The sequence below is a fragment of the Mycteria americana genome, chromosome 2 (assembly GCF_035582795.1).
Source record: "Mycteria americana isolate JAX WOST 10 ecotype Jacksonville Zoo and Gardens chromosome 2, USCA_MyAme_1.0, whole genome shotgun sequence".
NCBI lineage: Eukaryota > Metazoa > Chordata > Aves > Ciconiiformes > Ciconiidae > Mycteria > Mycteria americana.
In genome coordinates this window covers 72416811-72443067 of record NC_134366.1, presented here as the reverse complement: position 1 = coordinate 72443067, position 26257 = coordinate 72416811, and the positions used below count along the sequence as shown (strand labels likewise).

The following is a 26257-nucleotide window of genomic DNA, read 5'->3' as shown; positions in this document are numbered from 1 at the left end:
TACAGAAACAGATTAAAAGGAAATGTATCTCATCTCTCTCTATTCTCTTTTTTGTGAATAAAGATATTTTCTACAGAGGATCATCTTTATTACTGAAAAAGATCATCTGATCCTGCTTTTCAGTTACAAGCCAGTCACCATCACGTCAAATTGTAGTTTTATCTTTTTTTAAAATAATGTGTACTTTTACTAAAGACAAACAATGCTTTTGTAAGAAGTTATCAATTAATGAAAAAACAAAGCTTCAAAGGAATTGAAACTTATATCGAACTAATAATTTTAGATGAAAAAGGAAGGGATTTTCTTAAATGCAGGGACCCAAATGAGCTATACTGTGACTTACAGAGACACCACCTCAGTTTTATTCAAGGGCAAATTATGTTCTAATACCCACTTATCTGGCATGGCAATGAAAGTGAACCTACAGATCACCATCGCTTTAATTGTTTCTGTGACTTAAGTAACGGTTATTTTTCTTGAAAAGCATATGACATCCTTTTACCAGGAGGGGCATTTCAGGAATAATCCTCATACATATTAATGATACTGTTGCTCAGTCAAAATTTACTACATTTTCAGGCAAAAAAATTTAAGTGACAAATATCTGACTTGACCCCTCACCTGATGACCCTGTAGTACTTGGTCAGCTTTCCCATCTAGATCCATGTCCTCCAGCGGCAAACCTGACTGGTTGCCATAGACCACATACACCCGTCCTATCTGAACACGGCCCAATGTGCTGTACCCTGGTGCTCCGACCACCAGATCTTCATATCCGTCCTGGTTTAGGTCAGCTGAGATCATTGCCCTGTACAGCAAGGGAGTCACAAAACCATAGCATTAGCTTCCAGACTACCACAACATTAGCAGAAAATTAATACTTTTACATCTTTCAGGTAAACCAAGACCTATCTTTCCCCATCTATTTTTGTAAAAAGCATTTTTCACATTATATAATTGATTTTTGTTTACTTGAATTAAATAAAAACAGAGCCTTGAAGATTCATCTTCCATTAATGCAGCCGAGATCTGTAGGAACTGCTTTTTACTTACTGACACAAGGCACCTGAGAGCAATCAGAGCAAGGAGCATGAAAAAGGGCTGCTTGCATATGACACACAATACAAAAGATGAAATTAAGTATCTTTTTAACTGAACCTCTGATTTAATCAATGGACTTAACAGTAGATAAACAAAGGGATCGCAGGTCTCAGTAACATGTTGGTGTGGAGAGAAAAGAACTAACTACTGTTCATTTGGCTGGTATGAAGTAAACTCAAGAATTAAATCTTCAATTTTTGAGTCAGAAGAAATAAAGCAAGATGAGCAGCAATGCAAATTTATTTAATTACTCTTCCCTGTTGCAGGTAAAGCTCTGGCAAGGAGAGAGAATATGCCTCTTTCTGCGTCCTGAATCTATCTTTGAACTCCCTACTAGTGTTGTAGTGTTTCCAAGAACACTTGCTAGGCACCATCAGTGACCAATTCGGGACAGACAATTAATGCTACACAAACATCAACCAATAACCAAAAAAGGGTAACAATGTTCCTATACTGTTCAGAACTAGAGCCCGTGTTGGTTCTAATTTTGGTTCCTTCCATTCTGAGCTTGATCACACACAAAGCACTGAGCTACTTCACTAAGGATAGAATGTTAAAAAATGGCAAGACAACCCTTCCAAAGAGAGAGGTTATCTGACCAGAATTCATATCTGAACGGAAATTTTGCTGTTGATACAGTTGTATTCAGTACCGACACAAAGAGGCTTATGCTAACATCTGAAAGAATGGTATTATGAGTTAACTTGCTGTTCTGACCAGTCAATATAAGCCATTCAGGCAGATTTGTACCACTAATTGATTTGGACTGTCACCTGTAAAGAGTATCCAAAGAATAAACACAAATACTTTGGTGGGTACTCAAAATTTTCAGAAATTAAGAGGGAGGTGGGAAGAAAAAGATTACCAACCATCCAAGTCTAGCATAGGGTGAAGTCAGAAAATATGAAGCTGCTGGCTTGGAGATGTACTTAGAAGATTTCTGATGCGTAGCTGCTAATACTCTCCTGACATTTGTTGCAAAAGCACGATTTATCAAGTGGAGGGAATTCTGAAATAAAAATAATAGATAGAGACAAGAGTGCTTACAACACAGGCTGAAACTCTAGAACATTATGGAGCACCTCAAAACCAAGTCACCAACAGTGGAAATCACCACATTGATCTAAGCGGACTCTGACTCAGGTCATAAACACCATTTTAGAAAGAGAGAAAAATCTGTATGCTCTAAATGAAGCACAGCTAATTGTTCACTGCTATGCTTTGTTGGGACTTCTTAACTCCAAAAAGCGATCATATAATTCTGTAACATGTAAATACTAAAGTGTAAGTACTAAAGATATATTTTGTAATTTTTGGCACTGCAAGATGTGTTCTAACTTCACTATACAATGAGCAAAGTGCAAAAATTGAGTATTTACGATGTACATATAAATATATAGATTAACAATGGTTGCTGGAATCTCCATGAAGTGAAGCCACACGCTACTGTTAACATCCAGAGACCCTACTCCAACACGCAGCACCTCAGACAGAAATTAAAACAATTTTATACAGAGCTGAATTCTACCTGACACGTCTGTCACTTCTCACTTACTGTTGCCCAAGATTGTATGTTGAAGTGAACTCCTCTCTCTGTATAATTTATATCCTTTCCAAGTGTTTTTGTAAGCAAAGAAGTTGTATTCTTGTGACGTTCATTTTTTGATTGTTTGTTTCTGCTAAAATAAAGGCGGCAGTAATAACAATTAATATAACTGAATTAATGACTTGAGTATTTTATGACAAAGGTAGGAGAAGCAATCATATTGCATGCAATCAGGTGGACATTTCTCCCATATATAAAGGGAGTTCTCAAGAGATACCAAGTAAGCTGGTTTCTCTTGAGATGTTTGCTAGAGGAATACATACACTTGTGCTCTGAACAGCTGAGTTCCATATTTCTGTACATAAATCCCATGGTAAGGGTAAACATGAATCAGTAGTTTCATGATTAGCGGAACAAAGAGTGACAACCAAATAAAGTGTGAAGACTTAGCACTTCAAGTGCTAGGTAAGTATTCTTGTCCTTAGGCTGGAAGGTAAAAGTCTCTCCTAGGTTCTGCACAGTTCCCCTATACGAAGCTTATTTATTCATGTTAAGAGAATCTCAAATTCACACACAAAAAGATAAACCAAAAGATCTCTAATTTTCAATAGCTCACTGTCCACATTAGTGGAGGACTCTCCTTCCATCAATAAATCTTTGAACCTTCAGAGCTATACTTACTTGTAGCTGTCCTTGTGCTCCCTTGTGCAGTTTATAAACAGAGGGTTCTCAGGCAGGAAGCAGCCACTAAAGAAATATGCAGAATGCATTTTAAACATTTTCCCGCAATGGAAGTGAAACTAAAAATACAACTTTTATCCTTACTGATTCCTCTGTTAGAAGTCATCAGTTTTCTCAAGAGACCCTGCTTATTCAAAATCGGAGCATCATTATAACCCTGAGAAATCCTTTTGATATTTATTTTAATGACCTTGATTAGGTTTTACATGAATCTCACATGTCTTTATATAACTCTTAAAGGAAACTTATTGTAACATCTCCTGCTAATTCTAATAATCTAAAGCACTTTTAAAGAAAGTGCCATTCTGGAACAAAGAACACAATAGATTATGCCATACTGTATTTCAAACATCATTTCCCAAAATAGCTGCAGTGATATTTTCCATATAAATGGATAGATTAATTGCCACTGTTGATCTTATGAAGTTATTTACATTAAGGTTACACTTGTAACAGAGCAGTACAGGGCCAGAACTTCTATAAAAAATACGATATACTGAGTATAAGCCTGAGCTTCCAACACTAGAATATATACTCTTACTCTTTCTAATCCTGTCTGTCTTCAGTGTCTGAAGGCAGTATCTGCCCTCCCCTAGGAAGGGACATCTTTGCTGGCTGATGACAGCAGCCAGAAGGTGCTGCCACAGCTCAGACTGCCAGGCCAGGCAGAACCTCAGGGCATGGTTACGCAACATTTAAGCAGGCCCCAAATTTTCCCTGTTGAGTATCAACTGGGCACGCCAGAGCCTTGCCTGGGGAAAGGAGTGTGAACATGTGACAAATGCGAACTCAAGGCCTATGTAATCCTGTGCACCCAGGTAAAAGATAGCCACAGAAATCCCTTTGTCCAAGTGAGGATTTAAAGCTCAGCACCTCTTCTAGGAAAGAACCTGCCTTTGGAAGAACAATTAAATGGGTGTCAGAACTTGACTACTGTGTTTCATATTGTAGGAAACACAGCTATACCTGGTTCCATTCTCCAGCATATGGCTCGTCAGCTCAAAAATATTGTTCGTCCAGAACGCCATGTCATCCACTCCTCCGAGGAAATACTCGTGGAACTTCTCCACTAGAAATGGAGATTTGCTAGCATATGTTGGAAAAAGCTGAGAGACAAGCAACATCCTCAGTAAAATGGATTACATTGTCTTCATTCTATGTGTTAATTTTTATAAAGAGAACAGACGACCAACCTTGGCAACAGCAAGCCTTTCTCCATGCCTGAAAAAAAAAATCTTCAGAAATAAATTTGCTTCATTTAATAATATTTAATTATTTAAACAGTTCTTTTCAAGGCTTCTATATGGTAAATACTATGCAAGTCATCACATTTCCTTGTTGACTGTTAATATATTTTTAAAAGCTGTAATGTGAGAAGTAATGATCTTAACTTTATTGCTGCCCTTAATTTGGAGGGATTCTCAGTGTTTGTAAGTGCTGCATGACTATTGGTAATTAAATGAAATAAAGCATACAGCTAGGCTGTTTAGGATATTCAAAAGCAGACATTGCCAGATATCAAGAGTCTCTTTTGAATTATTCTTGGACTTGAAAGGATCTACCTAAAGTGTAGGTAGGCCATCTACCTAGGTATGTACACTACTCCTTCAGTACATGAAAATTATATTGCTAACATGCCACAATGCAACAGTACTTGAAGACACAGCTGTTCTCACTTAAATAGGCATAAATGCCTTAAATGCATAAACGTGTTAAATAGCTAAGATGCTGAATCTGTGGTGTAATAATTAATTTAACAGTTATTAAGCAGTCCAAATCTGTATTCTAGCCATTAAAAAAATTCAGGTGTTTTATGATTTTGGGGTCTAGTAGGGAGTCTATATTGCTGGCCTCAACGCATAAATTTCTGAGGTAGCATTTTAAATAGGATTATACCATTTTCCTACATATGCTTCACTTATGAAAACCCAGGCAAAGCTATTCAACTTACAGTTCGAGAAACAGCAGGTAAGTACAGTCAGTAATTGTGCTTTCAGTTATGATCTCTCTTCCATAAAACTCCTTATAGATAGCTGCTAGGTCTTTGACAGGTACATACCTAAAAACAAGATGAAAGTATGATAACAAGAGGTTTTTCCACATCACCTGATAAAAGATTATAGTTTCTGTAATAATAATAGCCTGCTTTAAAATTCTAAATTTCAAAAGACTATAGAAGGTCATGAAGATTTACAAATGCCAGAAAGACCAGGACTGCAGGTACAGTTACTCTCTGCATAACACTCTCCTCCTGTTCAGGTTCAAACTCAGAAACCTGTAGAACCATTCCCCTATGGCTAGTGCTGGTAGAGTTTCCACACTCCCTACGCTGGTTCCCTGGCTTGGTGATCACATAATCTTGGAGGATGTCCTCCAACTCTCTGCTGTGCCAAATCTACTCTTAGCCAAATAGATATTTCCCACAGCTGTGCCACAGTTTTATTAATGAACTATGCCTCTACACCTAGATGAACTACATTCTACTTAAACAAAACAACTCAAATGACCTACTTTATCAGCAGAAAAAAAGGCATGTGAGTTTTTTATTTCAGTTAAAAACTGTGAGAAAAAAATTGTGTATATCTAAAACTGCTACTTCTTTTTATGCTTTTAAAACCTGTCTGAATTCCACGGCATCTATAACCATAAACATCCTCAACTTCGAAAACTTTAAAATGGAAATCTAAGTGAGATTTATTTAACTGAGTTATTTAACTAATTGCTAGGACATTCCAGCAAACCTTTTTCACTGATTATTTTATATACAATTACTTATAATTCCCTTCAGTGATAAATAATTTAATCTTTCTTGCTGTGTTCCTATATGTAAAACTCTTTTTCTTCTGTCCTTCCAGTTTTTCATGTCAGGGAACAGTAAATATGCATATAATGAATAGCAAACTCAGAAAAATTCCAATAACTGCAAGGGTTTCTTTTGAAAGAAAGATAAAGAAGGACAGCATTTTGTTAAAACAGAGTAAGTATACAGAGTAAGCAGAAATAATTATTAAAGAAGGTAACCTCATTATCTTACCAATTTGATGCTAGATAACTGAAGTCCAGCTCAAACTGACTCAGTACATCTCCTCCTGCAGATGGAAGAATGAAAAAAAAAACCACAAAGCCCAACAAAACAAACCCATTACGTATCTATCATGGATAACAGCGTGGATGAAGCTATGTATGGCTATGCTACCTATGTTTATATGGTAGATCCTCCTTAGAATACATAAATGGTTCACCTGAAAGTATGCTGCATATTTTATACTTCCAGAGAATAAGAATAATGTAAAATTTAAAATCACAGTAGGGACTCCATTTAAACTTTAGCATCTTTCAGCCTGTGTTTTGGCTTTAATGCAAGTGTCCATATGCCCTATCACATCTCCTGAAACATGGAGCATGAGGACAGGGATAGCAGGGCTTTGCAAGCTATGGGGGAAGAGTGACAATACAGCGTCCATATGACTCATTATTGGCTCCTGCATTGCACAGGGTAAGAGCCAGAATCACCCACTGTGGTTTTGAAGAGGACTAGTTATTCCAACAGAAGGATCTATGATAAGCAAACAGAAACATTACCAAAATCACCAGCACTGTGAGCTTCTGAGTATGAACCATAAAAATCAATCTGGAGAAAGAAAAAAACAAGAGAACTGCCTGTTTATTTTACTCATCCTTCCATACAAACATATGAACAGAAACAAATTGTCCAAGCAGCCCTAAAGTTTACAGGTCCCAAATCTGACCAACTTCATTCTTACAGAGTTTGTGGCATTACGTCTCTCCGAAAATCTTCCTGAAACAGGGCTCCAGTTTTTCTCTTCCCTCCCCACCAGAGTCCAAAGCTTAGGTATCAATTCCAGTAAGTCCAGTTATATCAATAAATATAATAATACGGGCTTACTTCTCCCATGGCCTTTAGAAATCCTTGGTCGATGCCTAGGCTATGCCAGCTAACATCTGCCACCATATGTGAAGCAATTCCAAACAGGAAAGCCACCAGCTTCTCTGTAGCCTACACAAAAACAATCCACTTGTAGTAATGTCGGTAATTTTACCCCTGTCTTTAAGAAGAGGTGAGCATTTCACGTTCGTGCATTATACAAGGATATAGGTCAGAAACTCTTACAGTCCAAGAACTTAGCATGACAAAGTGTTGACCACTCATTCCTTGATGCTGGAGTCACTTTTTGTGACTTGAGAAGCTTTAAGAAATTCATACAGTCCAAGGCCATAGAATTACATGGTTGATGTCAGGACAACTTGTGTACTTCAAGTTAGATGTATACTAAAGTGTTTTTCTGGACTGAAGACACACTTCCACTTCCAAGGAGTGAACCCCCTCTGCCACCATGGGTGCTGCGCAGGCACACAGAGGAAAGACATTCCTGTGCAAGTGCTGTTCTCTGTAAAAGTATCTGATTAAAGCCCAGGTATGAAATTACTCATCTTATTCCTACAAACAGATAAGTTATTTGGAATAAATTTATCAGCAACAGAAATTTCATTTCTCCAGAAAAGACTTCTCTGCATTGAATCACTGTAGGTTCCAGAGGTCTTTCAAAAATCTGTAACTGAATCATAGTTTTTGATGAATTTATCTTCCCAAGGGTTAGCAGTTCAGAAGATCAGTATCACCAACGGCCAGTCAAAAGGCAGGCAGAGTTGTTTAGGTTTTAAAGAGTGCATGCTCTCAAATGCTGCTCCACCTGTATGACTCTCCTGAGCAAAGAGAGAATGGCAAATTCCCCAGTAAGGAAAAGAAAACAATATGACCTTTAAAATCATTCTCAATTTGACAACTTGTTTTTCCTCTCCTCCTATGTAGCTCATATACCATAAACAAGAGCAAATCAGGACTAAGTCCAAGATTTCACAAGTGAGAATTCTAAAAGACGACTGGTTTTCAAGGGGCAAACACTCAACCAGATCTGATCATAATGCAAGACCACCAATCACATTTGAAAGTTTGGACCTATGAAATACATCATAAGCACCGGACCACAGTGGAGATAACCTATATGGAAATCATAACTTTTTTGTCTGGTAAAGATGAAAATAGGATTTCAAATTTTCCTATATCAGTGGAGACTTTAATTTAAAACTTTGTATTTTTTCTACACTTCCCAAAAGATGAAATTGCAACAACAAGTGAAGGTGAAGAAAGTAGAAAGTAGAAAGCGAAGTCTAAAGTTAAAGAAATTTTCTTACCTCTTCCCAAGGCTGAGGATAATTCATTCTGATGTAGCGAATACTTGTACTGAGAAATGGTGACCAGTGAGTGTCTTCAGACACATCATGGAATATTCCTATTGCAATAAAACTATATCAGTATTTGATCTTTTTCTAGGGCAGGGAAAGGGGGAAAAGGGGGGAAAAAAAGGAAAGGTTTTCTCCATGAAAAAAATAGACTTTTGTTCAATTTCGTATCGTACAGACGATACATTTTGCAAACCACTTATATGAGAAGAGCCAAATGAGATGTATTTTTATATGATTTGTATTGTCAAAAGAGATACTAGATTTACCTTCCCTGATTTTGGTTTGAAGCATCTGAAAATTTTGTGCCTGCTCCCTTCCTCTGTGCCTGTGAGTAGGTACAGTACAATGAAAAACTGCCTCCCAAGTGGAGGGGATAAAGAGAGCTGACAGAGAAGCTGCTGACTACATGAATGCATCAAATTGTATGGCAGAAAAGCTGATGGGCATAGCATCTCAAAATGTGTGGCAGAAAAGCTGATGGGCATAGCAACTCAAAATATCATGCTTTGGGACAGGTATCAGTTTCCACAGGGCAGAAGAGGGCTATGTCATCATCATCATCTTAATTTTCAACAGAATGGCAAACTTGCCAAGATACAGTCAGTGTAGGAGCAGAAGAAGGGCAGAGGAAAGCAGGAAAAATCAGGTTTTCCTTTGAAGCATCAATTATTGCTCTCACTTGGATTTATGCAGAAGAGATTACGTAGGATCTAACAGTGACCTTGCCTAAAAATTTCTGTGTACCTACATAAAGCTAAGGGCAAAGTGATGCTGATGTGATGAGACTAAGCAGCACAGTATTAAATTCTCTAAGGGGGAAGAAGGTAGGCAAGAGAGAGATTGTTCGGACCATCAGTACACTTGGAGGAAGAGTATGTATTTGTTCGGACAGAACTGTGAAACTGTGGAATATTAAGGTATATTAAATGCTGAAACTGAGAGAGCAGACCTTGTGGGTGATTCAGTCACCTCTTGGCCTCTCGACATTTTACAGTGCAGCTGAACTGTAATCAAGGATGGGATTTGCTAGACCAAAATTATGTGTTCACAGAGTAGACTTCTACATGCAAGTTTGTCTCCTGCCTGGAAAGACAGTCTGGATGGCTTTGTTCTTGATCCAGAGGCACACAGTTAAAACAGCTCAGATCTGTAGAGGTACCTATTTCTTCCACGTTGACTAAGGAGACTGCTGACAAGTGGCCCAAGTATAGAACAAGGCAAGATGGACCCGAACTTTAGTGAAGGAACGTGGGCTGGAGGCTGCAGATAGAGAGGCTCTGATCACTGGCCCGGTATAAGGCAAAAATCAAAACTGTTAGAAGGGAATGACAAGGTAGATAGAAATAACCAAGTTAAGGTAGGAATTGAAGAAATTCCAGGAGAACATCAGTCCTGAAAACAACGCAAGCGAGATTGAAGTTTGGGACAAGATGTTAGCAGAGCCAGGCAGAAGACCAGGAACAGCAACCTGGTGAGTGACAGGAGACAAACCCAGTATTAAATACCAGAGCAGAGGGACAATCTGGATGTGAACTGAGCACCACAACATAACAACAGAGAAGATCCCCCATTAGACAACGTGGATGGGGCAACCTGCCTATCAGGATATAAACCAAGCAGCCTGTAGTTGGCATAAACAAGAGTCAGCATCAACAACCTATGACTGAGAAACAATGAGAAGTCTAGCTGCCACTGTGTGATTTAAGACTCCAAGTAGAGCAGGCAATGAGAAAAGATGGGGGAAAGTGTCCTTGGAAAGACAAACACGGATTTTGCAGTTTGAGGCAGGAATAACAAATACTGAGATAAGTCGAGGCACTGGCACTCAGCTGAAAAACATATAAAAGATGAGGCAAACCAAACAAAGATCCTAAGAACATATTGAATGTAATGGGTCTGAATTTGCATGACCCATTAAAATAAACCAGCTCCCATACTTTAGACTTTCAGTAAGATCTCAACAATCAATTGGCCAGATATCCTCACACAAACTACGTATTACTGCCTTGTCTCTGGATAGACACTGCCTTGTCTCTTGTCTCTAAACATCCTAATAGCTCGTTTGTTGGAGGACAGGCTGTCTTTGTCCCATTTGCTAATTGTTCACTATCCAGATTTACTGCTTTCGTAGCAAATATCCTGGAGCAAGCCCTAGCTGGCTGTTTTATAGCTCCAGTGTTGCTGGAGAAGCTGATTATGAACAACAGCTGACCTACCAGAGTTGAAAAATCAGAGGACCAGCTGCAAGTCAAGAGATACTCTTTACAGCCACTGCAACAGGGTACTAATTTTGTAGTGCAGTCTTTAGATGTGCAAGCACTAAAACTAAGACTGACATTAATTTAAAACGGGAAAAGGCAAAAGTCAGCAGTCTGGAAAAGAAAGGCTTTAAACTGGAATGTTACACTTCTCTCCCCACCCTCCGCAAGTCCTACACTATTTTGGTTTTGTGAGCTTTTTATATTCTCCTATCATCTTTGTGACTGATCTGATAGAAACTAATACTTCCTAGTATAGAAATTAGCTCTAGGCTTTCCCTAAGACTTAGAAAAAAGATCATTTTGTCCTCTCAATCTCTCCCCAAGACAGTTCTCAGTCATCTGACCTAATTTAGTCAAACAGTATCCTTCTATCAAATTGCCCTACACATAAAATAGTTAAATTTACCCAAAAGTTACTTTCTTAAAACATTTTCAAATATATTATTTTCTTACATAGTTCTACAAAAAGGCTCCAAATACTAACAAAAATGGTGGATGTTTTTGCAGGAAGGTATTTTTGGCCATACTTCATTTCTTACACCAGAACTATTTTCAACCCTACTAAATTCTGTAGGATTTTCACATAAAAATACAGTTGTTACAATATTGGACTTATAAAACTTTTCTTACCACTTTTGCAGATTGAAGGATAAAAGGCATCAGGATAAATACTCCCAGCCTGAAATGCATCTTGGTGGTTTAATAATAACTGGGAAAAAGATGGGAGAAAAAAGGAATCAGAATGCTATTGCACAGCACAAAACCACAGTTCACTGCCAATACTGAAGATGAAATTTAAACACCCAGCAAGATACAACTATTATCTTGGTAAAAAACATTATTTCAGTGTCGTCACCATCCCCCATCATCCTGCCCTGCTTCCTGCCTTGCCAAAATACTTGTAAGTGACACTAAACTAATCAGTATACACTGTAATTTGAAAGGCTGTTCAGGAAAGTATTAATATGATCTAACTTAGGTACTGGTGAAGTCACCAGTGAAGATGACTGAAGGTGGCCTCCTCCTCTTGGACTAGACACAAAGCCTGGTCTGCTGTCTTCCATCCTCTGAATCACAGCATAGCTGTCTACAGCGGAAAAAGAGAATACTTCCCTTGAGTGATCTCCTACTTTGATAAAAGATTGAATTATATAAAATAGTCTTCTTTACATTGTGCTAAAGGATATTAAAAATGTTTTAAACACAAAACACATACGTGTTTTGTTCATGTGTTTAGGAAAACTGTCCATGTGTTTACAGTGCTCTGCTGGATACAGCCCATGAAAGAAAAAGCTATTTGCACCAATCAGAAATTGGCTAAATGATATATGTGGTGGACTAAATTCAAAATCTTGTTGTCATTTTGCTATCCTTATGTTTACTAAATCTCCTTTCCAAAAGTCCTCTACTGATTCTTCTAATACAACTACCCATGGAGGGTATGACTTAAGATGATGGGAAAAAATGCAAGACACCACACACAGTATATACACATTATTATAATTACTACATATTTGCAATAGTATTCAGAAGGAGTCAAATGATTTTCAACAAAACAAGGTAAAAATACAATCTAGGCACAATAGTTACACACATATTACTGAGAATAAATAATAAAGAAAAGAAAGGCAAGAAGACAGACAGAAAAACACTCAGAAGAAAGGCGTACGCAATTAAGCAATAATATGCTTCCTACCTGTCTGTAATTAACATTCCCTTCATGCTTAATGAAAAATTCCAGAGCTCTATGTGCTGAAAAACAACATATTGAGGTATTGATTTATAGTTACTGTGGCCAGGCCCATGTTTTCTTAGAAGCATTATCAAAAACAGAATACACTGCATCATCATATCTAAGCCAAGCAGCACAGGTGCATGAAACATGATTTCTCAGAAAATGCTGTACATGTGAGAGGGTGTGTTTTCTCACCTAGGGAGCTAATAAGAAAATGCTGTTTCTGTGGCACATCTGGATGCTGAGGTCTCATCGGTCTCCCTCTAGTCCCCAGCTCTCAAGCTGACCAACAAAGCCAAAAGGGTTTAATCACAGGGAAAAGGAACTGCCCGTGTCCAGAATTAAGCTACAGCAGTGAACTGACGCAGATCATGCCCAGCATGTATAGACTATGGATCATAAAATTCTAGCTGTAAAGGACCAACATCAATTGTATTTCAGTTTCACTGTTGCCCTTAACATTGAAAAAGGTACCTCAGGAATCAACGTGGATATTTAACAGTTTGATTAATTTTTAACATGTATGAAAACCAACAAAAATCTGAAGTCAGCAAGGTAAATAATACTATTTATTCACTGAATAGGCAGACATTCTTGCTGCCAAACTGACATAACTTTTCTTTAATGAAGTCTCCTTCTAATTAATGTTAGATTCCAGGGATAATCTATTAACACTATTCTAAAAATACTCAACACTGCCTCTAAAATTATTTGGTTGAAAATGCATACACGGGTTATCATCTTGCCTTCCCACACAAAGTTTTACTCCTCACTTAGAGCTATTTACAAACTAAGACTGATCAAGATAACCCAGAATATGCTGAATTTAATTTGATCCTTACCAAATGAATCACATCACAAAAAACCCCCACTCTCATTCTGGAATAAGATCTAGACAAAACTGTGTGGGTTTGAATGATCTTTCACTTTGAATTTTACCTACTGATCTAAACCATCCTTATACAAATATGTTAAGATACCTTAAGGACCAATCCTGCACCAAAACAGGAAAAATTTAAAAATAATAATAAACAAAAGTATATCATTTTAAGACTCAGTCATTTCATTCTCTATTGCCAGTGCGGGAGACTCTCAGTTTGGCAGTTTGCTTTTCCTGTCTCCCGTCCCCCCAACTTCTCTCATTACTCATGTGGGCCCAGGTCCTAGTTCACCTTTACAACAAATTTTGTGATGGATCCCCACAGTTCCACACAGCCTCACGGGTCTGACGGGAGCCCCTGGGGAGGAAGAGCCTCCCCACTCAGACCTGCCTCCAGCAACAAGGCCATGGCAAGTAGGACACAGCACAGCTCTGCCGAGCACACCGAACATGATCAACATTTTGAACAGGCAGAGCTTTTCACCGTTTTAAAAGTACTTTCAGAATTCTGTCCAGGACAGACTTTGGTGCTGGTTTTGAGTCGGAGGAGTTCCTTTCTACAGTTTGTTTGGTTCGGGTTTTTTTCCTGGAATACTTGGTGTTTGTATTTGGCAATAAGTTTCAGTATCTTATCATTGTGGACTTTTATTTGCAGATTAATAAAAGCACTGATTTTAGCAACATCAGAGCTGAACCCAGTTTAATGTCATTTTCAGACAAATGGACAAAATTTGTTGCAAACTATGACCCAATAGTTCAGAGTACACACTACTCCTCAGACAACCAAGATCTTTAAATTATATAAATGCAGGTTTTCTGCAATATGCTTCCTTGATTAGAACAAAATGACTGCTTTGGGACAGATCCATAAGCTCTTGTTTCTCTTCATAGATTTCTTGCAAATACACTCTATTCTGCCAAATCTGTTATTTCAAGTTTTCAGAAGCTCATACTCAGGAATTAGAGCCCCAAGCTTGCAAAGATGTTTTCGCTTGCCTAACCTCAGGCAGTGCGACTTCTCCTACTGAGTACTGTGGGTTTTTTGACATATCCTTACGAAAAGCAAATGGTTGCAGGATGCTGACCAAGGGTACAACACTCAGTAAGGGAACATACTCTCAGTCTCAAACGAATGCCATGAATAATCCAGCCTTTAACTTGTTCAGTGTTGCATGTATTCAGTACTTAAAGTCTGAATTACCTGAATAGAGACAACATCATACATTTTACTATCTGTTTGAACAACGGATTTAGAATCAGAAGAACAAACAATTAAAACCATCAATTTATTTTGAGTAAACGTTTCAGAATAACCTCACGCTATTCATGAGTGTTCTTGCAAGAACTACAGCAGAAACCAGATTTTAAAAATAACACATGCAAACAAGAAATTAAAAACAGAAGTATTTCCCCACTTTGATGTTCACTCAGTTCTCTCCTTCATTCTCTACAAATCTAGGCTGTTCAGGCTACAGATAGCAACCTACCAGAAACAGACGCAGAACAAATTTTTCACGGTTAGTCATAGATACAAACACATTACAGCATTTTATCTGTTTTATGCAGATACAGTAAAATTAATACATGATGATTTGACAACAAAGCTAGCACAAATGATCTGTGTTATTCTCTAGTTTAAATATAACAATCCCATAAATTGTGTAAAGTATTCCTTTTCTTTCTCCAAACCAAACCCTGTCTGCGTAAGACTCACAGACACAAACATTCCAGTTACATAATGCCTGTGTTTTAGAAGATGGAAAAATACGCAAGCAAATCGAGTCAAGCCATTTTGCTTATAAAAACAGTAGTTTCAAGCTCCAAAACCAAACTATTCATCTATACTATGTTATTCACATTTTTTTTAATTATGTAGAATGCTCATTACTTTATTTCCTCCCTTTGCTTTCCAGCAAAATCTGACTTTATTTATCTTCCCAAGCAACTCAAAAGACACAAAAATTAATTGTAAACATGTCTTACCTATTTCAACATGTGTTGAAATTCCACATGGGATACATCTTTGACAGAAATGGTATAGTATAACCAGCAAAACAGACCAAATCTTCAAACCAGCCATGATGCTGGCTCAAACTGTGATTTTCAGAAGCCTGGAGCAGTAGCACTGTGACCTTTGAAATGTAGGTTACGGAGCATGCCTTTTCTTTCAGACATATTGCTGACACAGCAAGTAAACAACCCACGTATTTTTGAAAGGCTATTTTATACCAATGCTTTTCTTTACCGCAAATAAAGTAATTTATAAAAAAAGAAATAACCTATAGGTGTTCTCCCCTCTTGAATTCTGTAATATCTCTGAGGTTTGGGCAGTGTAACTGCCATCACTGCACAGCAGCGGTGGGGTCTGTTAACATACAAAAGCACAGCAGGTAAGACCATCCTCCCACAGTCCCTTCAGCTCATGGTGCACTTGCCTTACAACAGCTATGTCAGATTTCACAAAAAATTAAAGCCACTTGCCAAAGCAGTAGAAACACACTAGCTCCTGAGTTGTAGGCAATATGAATTCATAAGCTTTGGTGAGCTGACAGGACATTGCACACATACATTTGGGTCTTTGATCCAGACTGAAAGCCCATTTGATATACTGTGGGAAATCATGAGAGTACTCCTGCCATACACACTGCTATCAACTTCTGTCTGACTGCAGAGGCTGGGCGCGCTGTGGCTCCCAGCCATCCTCCATGCAAACCTGGCCTGGCTGCCACGCCAGGCTGCTGCTCAGCCTGCGGGCATGGCTGGGACGTGCGGCACAGCCATGCCGGTCCCCAGCGATATGGTGGCAACCGGCCAGGGGCTTACGCATGGTCCTCCTGCCAGAGACCGACTGCAGCCGCCATGAGACCCGAAGGTGAGGGCCACCGGCCCTGAGGGCCCACAGCCTCCCGCGGGCCAGTGCTCCTGGAGCCAAGCCATCAAGCACAAGTCCCCCCTCTCCCTCTGGAGGGGCGTCTCAATGAGGCAGGGGAAACGGGGCTCCGGGAAGCAGAAGTCCCCTACCGAGCCGCCCCCACACCTGCCAGGGCAGACCAAGCGGCTCTACCCGGTGCCCGCCCACCGCCATGCCCCGGCGAGAGGCCGCTTCTGGCCCGGCCCCTCCGCAGCTCCTCCTCCGGGGCGGCGCGGCCGGGCTCAGGCCGGGTCCCGCCGCCTGTCGCCGGTGCGCGACCATGGCGAGCCTCCTGCCGCGGCGGGCCGCAGCTGCCCGCCGCCGCCTCCTCCTTCTCCCCCCGCCGCCCCCGGGTCCGGCGGCGGCGCGGCGCGGCAGCTGGGCGCTGCCCGCCGCCCTGGTACGCCGGGGCGGCCTGGTGGGCGGCCGCTGGGTGGAGACGCCCGCCGCTTTCCCTGTGCAGGACCCGGCGAGCGGCGAGGAGCTGGGCCGGGTGGCCGACTGCGGGGCGGCCGAGGCGCGGGCGGCCGTGCGGGCCGCGCACGAGGCCGGCGTCGCCTGGGGCCGCCTCCCCGCCAAGGTGAGCGGCCGCGGAAGATGGCGCCCGCCTGGGCGGTGAGGGGGCCCCGGGCGGGACGCGGCTGCTAGCGCCGCCCGGGGCGGGAGGCGGCCGGGGCGGGGAGGTCCGGTCCGGCGAGGGCCGCCCGTCCCTCGGCGGGCTGCGGGTCCGGCCTGGAGGTCTTCCGGGGCTTGGCTTCGCTTCGCCCTCGGAGAAGCTCGTCGCAGGCGCCGCGCCGTCCCTGCGGGCGGCGGCCACGGCAGCCTTCTCTCTTCCCAGGAGAGGAGCGTGCGCCTCCGCAGATGGTACGAGCTGATGATGGAGAACAAGGACGAGCTGGCGAGGATCATAACGGCCGAGAACGTGAGTACGGCGGCGGGGTCCGCCTCTGCCGGGGGAGCGGCGCCGTGCCGGCTGCCCCTGTCAGCATGGGTTCTGGCCTGTGCTGGCATTCAGCCTTTTTAGAAAGCATAACACCGGAATGCTAACATTGAAATAAATTAACACTGACAGCCGTCAAAACACCCTGTATGCATTTCACCAGTTAGCTACCATTTCTTTTTTTATTACTTAAAAAAGTTGAGCCTAGAGATGCATTGTCCATTCACGTCACTCTGTTAGGTCAATAGATAACGTTTCAAACTTTTCTATTTTTGGCATACATACAATGCGTTATTCTGATGACAATAGTACCTAACAATCCAGCGGAAGTCAGACCCACATTGTGCTTCATGGTGGGCAAAAGCATACATCAACCTAAACCATGGTCTTCATGGCAGAAATGTGTTTTATCGGTTTCATTGACTCAGAAAAAATTGCAGTACTGTTAAAGCAAGTCTCCAAGTTGGATTCACTTAGTGTGCTTTGGTTTGTATCACAGAGCGGTCTGGGAGCTCACAGACTGGTATCCTTTTGGATAAAACATGCTAGGAAATGCTTCACCAGCTCCTCTGTGGTGTCCAGCTGCTAATGGTCATTCAGTCCACAGGATCAGACCTGGAGGTAGTCCAAAGTAATACTCCCCAAAACAAATGTGCCTGGTATAAACTTGTAACTGTTTGGCCGTGATTTGCATCTTCTTCGGAATGGTAATAGAAGCTAACCACAGAGTTTGTAAATACACACATGCTACATATGCTATTCCAGCTCCTTGTCTTGGGCAGGTATGAGTCCAGGCACAAAATACAAAATACTGACTATACAATGATGGTATATTGAAGCCACACAACTGTTGCTGCTGCAATCATATAATCATTTTTGAGACTGCAGTGTGCATGATAGGGGATTATAAAGTACTCTGAAAAGAACAGAAGCTCCGAAATGACTTGAATTTGTTTTTATCGCTTCAGTCTGCTGCTTACAGTGTATCTTCAATCTGATTTAATCAAAGGGGAAGCCTCTGAAAGAAGCACAAGGTGAAATCCTGTATTCTGCCTCATTTCTGGAGTGGTTTGCGGAGGAAGCTCGCCGGGTTTATGGTGATGTCATTCCAGCATCTGCAAAAGATAGAAGAATCCTGGTGCTGAAGCAGCCAGTAGGAGTGGCAGCCATTATAACCCCAGTAAGCATAGCTGAATTTTTCAAATCAGAGGAAGGTTTTCAGCTCAGCCCACAGCATGGGGCCTTATGGCTCCTCCTGCCCAGGAAACACCTCTGTAAAGTTTCATTTCTACCTTGTACTCACTTCTTCCTGGATTGGCAGTGCTTCTTTGTAATGTTCACTTAGGACAAAGCACATCATGTAGGCCTGTTTAGGTTATCACATAATTACAGAAGATGTCAGCTATTTCTGCAAAAACGGGAAGCAAAATTTTCACAAGTTTGATTGTACTTTTCTTTCTCATCCTAGTGGAATTTCCCCAGCGCTATGATTACCCGGAAGGTTGGTGCAGCTCTGGCAGCTGGCTGTACAGTGGTAGTGAAACCTGCAGAGGACACACCTTTATCAGCCTTAGCTCTTGGGGAGGTGAGCTTTTGTGCTAAGCTTTACCTTAGCAATGGACTAAAGCTGTAAATGGGGAGTTGCTTCAAAGGTAACTTTGGCCAACTTCATACATGAAGGAAGGACAAGTTGGCTGAATTGATCCAGAGGTTTTAGTTTAGTAAGAGTCTTTGAAAGTTGCCTCTAATATGGTCTAGAGCCTCAAAGAGGACCTGGCCATGTAACTACACAAAACATCTTTATATCTTTCCTTGGTGACTTTGAATGACAGCTAGCTTAAACTGGAGCAAAGCTGCTCTCTTGACACCATGGCATCTGTTATTAGTTGTGCTGCACAGTTTTGGCTTCCATTGACTTACAAACTGGTTTCTTCAAAACAATAAACAAACATTAAGTGTATATTTGTATATTCCTTATACAAAATGCACTGATGATGCAAATTCTGTGTTCTTCTGTTGCAGCTTGCAAACCAGGCTGGAATTCCAGCAGGAGTGTATAATGTTGTTCCTTGTTCCAGACAACAGACACCAGCTGTAGGGGAGGTTCTGTGCACTGATCCATTGGTAGCCAAAATATCTTTTACTGGCTCCACAGCAACAGGAAAGGTACATAAGTGCACAGAATATCCTTGAAGATTATTACTGTGGTTATACTGGAAAGGTAGGGGGAAAGTGTGTGCCTTTATACAGAGCCTTCTTCTTTTCTGGCTGCTGTACACAGATTGTCCAAATAATTGTGTACTTCTTGAGATACTGCGTATTTACTTTAATATCAGTACTTTGCAGAAGGATGCCTGTGTGCAATTTCTGGATAATTGCCCTTTATTAAATTATAATGGGAACAGTTCTGTACAAGATGCTCTTGTTTCATATCATAGGATGACAACATACTAATAAGAACACTGAAATTGAGTTTCAAAGGTACTATTTAGGAATGGCTTCTGCAGTTGAGGTAAAGTGTAGAGAAGCGAGGCCCTTGCATCTCTCCTATCAACCTTAGTCAATAAGCAATCTTACTTGTCACCGTCTCTAATGAAGTCAATAAAACTGCAGAGCATGGCTAGAAGATGGTAGAATTCTATGGGATGGCTGTATGCAGAATGAAGAAAAAGTCTGATATCACGGCAAATCTTAATCCCAAATTCTGTCAGATCTTGGAAAAATTTTGTAAGAGTAGTCAAGATTTTTATTACCAAAAAAGAAAAGAACAAGCAAACAAGAGAGCCAGTGTATAAAAGCCTGACATGAACTGAAGTTGATGAAAATCCTTCTTTTCATTATTTCTTGGCCAGAATTTAATCTCTGAAGATTTTAATGAAATAAATTAGTCCTTGTTTTTGTCATAGGAGAAAACAGATGGTCTAGCATTATAGAGAAGATGCAGATTAATTCCCTGCCAGAGTTAGTTTTTCACTGCCTTCCATCTGTGGTTCCATAGTTCACATCTGGTAGAGGTACAAATTTCTGTGTCTCCTCTGTTGCCTACAGATACTGCTGAAACATGCAGCTGGCACTGTGAAGCGAGTTTCCATGGAGCTTGGAGGACATGCTCCTTTTATAGTGTTTGACAGCGCCAATGTGGACCGTGCTGTTGCAGGAGCCCTTGCTTCTAAGTATAGAAACTCAGGGCAGGTAAGAGTAACCTTTTCGTCCTTGTTTCTGGAAAGTGAAGAGCTGTACATACAGTTTAAGCTGTAAATAAGCTATTTTATGTATGTCGTGGTTTAGCCCCAGCCGGCAGCTAAGCACCATGCAGCCGCTCGCTCACTCCCCCTCGGTGGGATGGGGGAGAGAATCGGAAGAGCAAAAGTAAGAAAACTTGAGGGTTGAGATAAAAACAGTTTAATAGGGAAAGCAAAAGCCGCGCACGCAAGCAAAGCAAAGCAAGGAATTCCTTCGCTACTTCCCGTGGGCAGGCAGGTGTTCAGCCACCTCCAGGAAAGCAGGGCTCCATCACGCGTAATGGTTACTCGGGAAGACAAACGCCATCACTCCAATGTCCCCCCTTCCTTCTTCCTCCCCAGCCCTATATTCTGAGCATGACGTCATGTGGTATGGAATAGCCCTTTGGTCAGTTTGGATCAACTATCCTGGCTGTGTCCCCTCCCACCTTCTTCTGCACCTGGCAGAGCACGGGAAGCTGAAAAGTCCTTGACTAGTACAGCAGCAACTAAAACATCTCCGTATTATCAACACTGTCCCCAGCACAAATCCAAAACATAGCCCCATACCAGCCGCTACGAAAAAAATTAACTCTGTCTCAGCTGAAACCAGGACAATGTAAAAGGAAAGCATAGAACACTTCATTGTGAAGAGAAAGATGCTGGAGTCACACATGGCTCTGGCCACCCAAGCCAGTTATCAGCAAGTCTGACTAACAACACTGTAAAATCCCATGTACTTTCACAACATACATGTCAGTCAATATCACTGAGAAGGAAAATGTTCACTAGGACCCCTCGCAAGAGCGTGAGAAGTGATAAGGCATTTTGTTATATGCTTCATTAGCATTAAATTAATTGGAGAACTAGAGCTGTGAAGACACCATCCTGCCTCAGTTCTCAGGATTGTATTTTGTAACATGTGCCTAGCCATTTCTTAAAATAATGGCTTCAAGTCTCATGATAAATGTTTCTACCTGTAAGATTGTGTGTTCGATTCAAGTCTTTTTTGTGTTCTGAAAGCACCCAGCAGGAGTTAAGGGGATTGAACTCTGTTAAGACACTCGTGGCTAGATTTTTCCACCATGAATAGCTTAAAAAAAGTGATAGACAGGATTCAAGTGTACATTGCTTCAAATGTATTTTACTTAGAGTCAAAAAAATTTTAAGAGCATCACTTTCCAGAACAGTGAGCTGAGCAGGACTGTGTGGAGACTGTTCCAGCCTTATGAGTATTACCTCTACACGTGAACATGAAGTTGGAACTCCAGCATTGGAGAAGCAGCAAGTTTTTGGTGGGATTGGGAGGTCATTTGGTTGGGAAAATGTTGCTTGAATAACACAGGAAGAAAACGTAAGACTAATCTTGGGAAGAAAGAAAGGAAACAAAATGGCATGGAATGTGGACAAGGACCACTGAGTGATCAGACACAGATTGGACAAGATCTAACATAAAAGGCACCTCTGCTGCTCCATAGAAGGATAAAGTAGCTGTTACTTTTGAGAGACTGTAGCAATCAAAATAGGATGCAGTCAGAGCAAAGGGGTAGCACAAATAAGTAGGCCACTGAAAGCACTTAAATTTCAGGAAGAAAGCAAACTCAAACCCAATTAATGAAAGAGCTACAAAAAAAAGAGCACACACCACCAAGGGTGATTTGATGTTCTGCTGCTCAGTCCAGCATTCTGCAGTCTAATTAGAAGGTATTTCTTGCAGCTTCTGGACCTTGGTTGATCCGTATATCAGAGTCCGCAGAACTCACAAAAGCTTTTCATAGCGTAAGTGAGTTAAATTTAGCGGTGTGGCATATTTCACACACATATTGACAGCTTGTTGAAGTTGTATGTCTAAAGGGAGAGGGGGAATAAAAGAAATGGCAAAGCTAGGTAACAGCTTAGGATGATGGAGAAGAGGCATAGGACAGATCACTGTAGTAACCTGATACTGTGGCATCAAGGCCAGAATGAATTAATGGATAGATTAAATACAATATCAACTACTGTTTATTTTTCCTTTTCATGTTTGTTTTCAGACCTGTGTTTGCACAAACCGTTTCCTGGTGCAAAAGGGAATCCATGACAAATTTGTGGAAAAGTTTGCTAAAGCTATAGAGAGAGAACTACACGTTGGAAGTGGATTTGATGCAAAAACTACCCAAGGGCCACTAATTAATGAAAAAGCAGTGGAGAAGGTATAAATAAAAGGTTTCATTTTTATGATCCATAATGTAACTTTAGATTTATATTTCATTTTTGTCACGCTTGTTTTGTTAGAATGTATTTGCAGTGTGGCTGAAGTGTGTTCTGTCCTCCAAGTCCATTGTATACATACAGATGAACAGGTGTGGCCAGTTAATTTATCATTCCCCTATTTCCATTAAGGGGAAAAAAGAGATTCCTCCTTTAGGAGAAACTGATTCCTCCTGATTACTTCCTAGAAGTTCTCAAGAATATTTACTGAAATTGGATAAACTGTGAGAGTTGTGTGGTGATCCTGCAATTCTGAAGCACTGTAAATGACAACTTACTTTGAAGAACAGTGCCTCTGTTTGGCAAGAGCTAAGCAGAATAAAACATTGAGCTTAAAAATACCGGAGCTCTGGATGTTGTAATCACTTGAAACCTTACATGCATGGTTTGGCTCTTCTGATTTGGATGATTCCTGACTCCAGGAAATTTTTTTTTTTTTTTTTAATCACAGTAAGTCACATTTTCTATAATATTTCACCCTTCCTAAGCTTAAAGATTATTAAATAATGTGGTTCATACTTTCTAAGATACTATGGCTCAGTTATATGCAGGCTTGGTTTGAATCCCATTATACTTGAATGCCGCCAGATATACATCTATACATATATGTATACATCTATATATACAAATAAGCAAGTATACACGTATACATCTATATATACAAATAAGCAAGCACTGTATATAGTTACTTAACTGCCTTTCTGTAATTTCAAAGGACAGTATTCTAGATGGAGACTGCTACTTCAGTTTTCTCACTATTTTCCTGTCTTTGGATGAATTGCAGATGTAGGGGGTGGAAAACGTTCTTGCCAGTACCATCTTGAAAGTTGTCTGTTTCTCTTTAAATGAGAGTCATGTACTTCTGTTTTCATAGTACTTGATCACCGATATCAGGTGTACTTCTTAGTCCTGCAAAGACTTTCTCATGTTAGATGTAATCTTTTAATTTCAACAGAAAAGCTGAATCTTTAATAGCCGTGAGAATGGGGCCATACTCGTAATTTATCCCTCTGAAATTATGTCAGACTGAGAGAAATAAAAATTCAAGAGAAATTTTAAATAATATTGCAAATGGTCTCCTGCAAAGTATAAACCTCTATTCAAAATCTTCTATTTAATACTGGAAAGTATTACTTCTTCAGTGGAAAATATACTATTGTTCATTCCTAAATGCTGACTTTGAGATTTTTGTTTTGCATACCTCAGGTAGAGAGGCACATTAATGATGCAGTTTCTCAAGGAGCATCTATTGTGACTGGAGGGAAACGACACAGCCTGGGGAAGAATTTCTTTGAGCCAACATTACTTAGTAATGTTACCACAAAAATGCTTTGCACCCAAGAGGAAACATTTGGTCCTTTAGCACCCATTATCAAGTAAGATTATTAATTTTCCAGATTAAAAATAGCAATTAAAAAACCCAATGAAATATTATTTTGAATAAATAAGATTTGAATGACAGTTTGCCAAAAGATATTTTTGTATGATCACCCAAGTCTTGTAATAAGACTGGGGTACACATGTGAAAACTTACTTTGGATATGTGGTTTGTTTGTTTCTGTCTCTTGACCCAGTTTTAGCATCTCTGCAACTTCTTGAAGATTATTTTCTTTTAAATTGTATCAGCAGTTAAGCAAGGGTAGATAGCAGCAAAACCTTCATCAGTCATCAGCTTCATGATTTGTGATATGAAGTAGGAGGCAGGACTTTGCAGTTTGTCATGTGATTTTTCTCACATGACAAGTCCTCAGTTTTTCTGATGGAGGATGACTTAGAGCTCTCTTTTCTCCTTAAAACATTCCCTGCCTCCGTCCAGAGCAATTGGATGTAATGGCAGAACATACAGTTATCTCTCATACTTGAGAGTGCTTGTGTAATTGGGGAAATTGGTGGGCTAACCCATATGAAGTCAATGTATTAACTACCAGTATCTAGGGAGGATAAAGGCAATCTTAACTACTTAACTGCAGTTTAAATTAAGAGAAGTGGTAGAAACTCCTCCATTGTTTCAAAGTGAAAATTAAATCAGATGTTGAAAATACACTTTTGGAAAAAAACTGCATCTTGACTTTTTTATTTCTGATAAGGCTGCTTCTTGTCAGTAAGTCAGCAAGACAGTAGATGAACTGCAGGCCTAATTTGTGTTTTTTCTCTTTATATTGACAGATTTGAGACTGAAGCAGAAGCTATTGCTATAGCAAACGCAGCTAATGTGGGTTTAGCAGGTATGCCTCTCTGTCAGATAAATGTATTTGTGTGGTTTTATGAGCTTTAGTGTTAACGGAGTGATGATTTTTAATGTTAATAAGTCTCTTTTTCAGAGTCTTCTGCAATTGTTCTTCCTGATTTTAATTTTCATTCCTGTATCTCTGTGTCTGCATGGCAGGATATTTCTACTCCCAAGATCCAGCTCAGATCTGGAGAGTTGCAGAAGAGCTGGAAGTTGGAATGGTTGGTGTTAATGAAGGCATAGTCTCCTCAGTGGAGAGTCCTTTTGGTGGGGTAAAACAGTCTGGCTTAGGGCGAGAAGGTTCAAAATACGGCATTGATGAATACTTAGAAATAAAGTATGTCTGCTTTGGAGGCCTATAAAAATCTTCAAAAAGCACAATCCCAACAGCTTGGAAAAGAGTGCTGTAGTTTTAATAAGCTTCTTGAACCAGAAATATGTATGAATGGAACTTCTACCTTCTTTAAAACTAAGCAACCCTGTTCTGTATGTGTAGAGATATTTACGGTATTCTGTGCTGCCATATGTTTTTACATGTTCTTTATGTATACATTCAGTTTTTCAGCAATGTGACCACAATGTCCATCATTTTTAGTAAGGAGTAAGGAAGAATGCACATTTATTATTCTTGGATTATCCCGTGTAACTGGGAGGACTTGGAAACTCGTGCATAATGAAAATAGATCATAACCTACCATCAGGTTATGGGGCAATGGGAAACTAGATGACTGTTTTCTACTGCCTCTAACATTTCATTGTGGATGTGGGAGGCTTTGGGGATGACAGTCTCCCTTCAGAATTTTGTGTAAATATTCACATTTTCTAATGTGGTTATGTGACTGTCTTTTAGAAACAGGCGTGTCTTTTTTTTTTTTTTTTTTTAATTGTGGGAGAATCTAATGCTTATGAAAGGTGAGGAATTGCTTTTAGCTACAGCTAGACATCCATGCAGGCAAAGGGACAGATTTTTCAGTGCATGTTAGCGCTGGTTGCAGAGCTGCCACCTGTTCAGCTTTGGGCTTCTGAGCAAAGAGCTGTAATTTGTGCCTAACGGATTGCACGCCTGGGATCAAATGTGGCCCTTGTTTGATTTTTGTGAGCCTTAGCAGAACTGGGAACAGGACAGTGCTGGACAAGGAGTTGCTGGCTTAGTGAGTAGCAGGAGGAAGATGGGAT

The 26257-nt window shown here is 40.3% G+C and overlaps 2 protein-coding genes across 2 annotated transcripts in view; one reads left to right on the top strand and one right to left on the bottom strand.

Annotated features, from left to right (window-relative positions):
- Positions 1-16802, bottom strand: part of GPLD1 (glycosylphosphatidylinositol specific phospholipase D1) — a 26078-nt gene extending 9276 nt beyond the window's left edge. The window contains exons 1-14 of the mRNA XM_075493745.1: positions 15513-16802; positions 12611-12666; positions 11545-11623; positions 8603-8700; positions 7296-7406; positions 6971-7019; positions 6423-6477; positions 5340-5447; positions 4582-4609; positions 4355-4494; positions 3329-3394; positions 2657-2780; positions 1971-2110; positions 622-808 (exon numbers count right to left, since the gene is read on the bottom strand). Of these exons, the coding sequence (XP_075349860.1) occupies positions 622-808; positions 1971-2110; positions 2657-2780; positions 3329-3394; positions 4355-4494; positions 4582-4609; positions 5340-5447; positions 6423-6477; positions 6971-7019; positions 7296-7406; positions 8603-8700; positions 11545-11623; positions 12611-12666; positions 15513-15609 (1338 nt within the window). The 5' untranslated portion in view covers positions 15610-16802. The remainder of the gene's footprint in view (positions 1-621; positions 809-1970; positions 2111-2656; positions 2781-3328; positions 3395-4354; positions 4495-4581; positions 4610-5339; positions 5448-6422; positions 6478-6970; positions 7020-7295; positions 7407-8602; positions 8701-11544; positions 11624-12610; positions 12667-15512) is intronic.
- ALDH5A1 (aldehyde dehydrogenase 5 family member A1) lies at positions 16670-26257 on the top strand. Its single transcript, XM_075493744.1, has 10 exons — positions 16670-17020; positions 17279-17362; positions 18390-18560; positions 18849-18965; positions 19403-19546; positions 20429-20572; positions 22635-22793; positions 24058-24227; positions 25018-25076; positions 25238-26257. Exons 1-10 carry the CDS (start codon positions 16721-16723, stop codon positions 25441-25443), a joined length of 1554 nt encoding a protein of 517 aa, XP_075349859.1. The 5' UTR covers positions 16670-16720; the 3' UTR covers positions 25444-26257.

Bases quoted from the DNA above. Each gene is read 5' to 3' on its own strand.
- ALDH5A1 (XM_075493744.1), top strand. From the start codon at position 16,721: ATGGCGAGCCTCCTGCCGCGGCGGGCCGCAGCTGCCCGCCGCCGCCTC. The intron at 17,363-18,389 runs GTGAGTACGGCG...ATTTAATCAAAG, and splicing joins GGATCATAACGGCCGAGAAC to GGGAAGCCTCTGAAAGAAGC. The intron at 20,573-22,634 runs GTAAGAGTAACC...GTTTGTTTTCAG, and splicing joins AGTATAGAAACTCAGGGCAG to ACCTGTGTTTGCACAAACCG.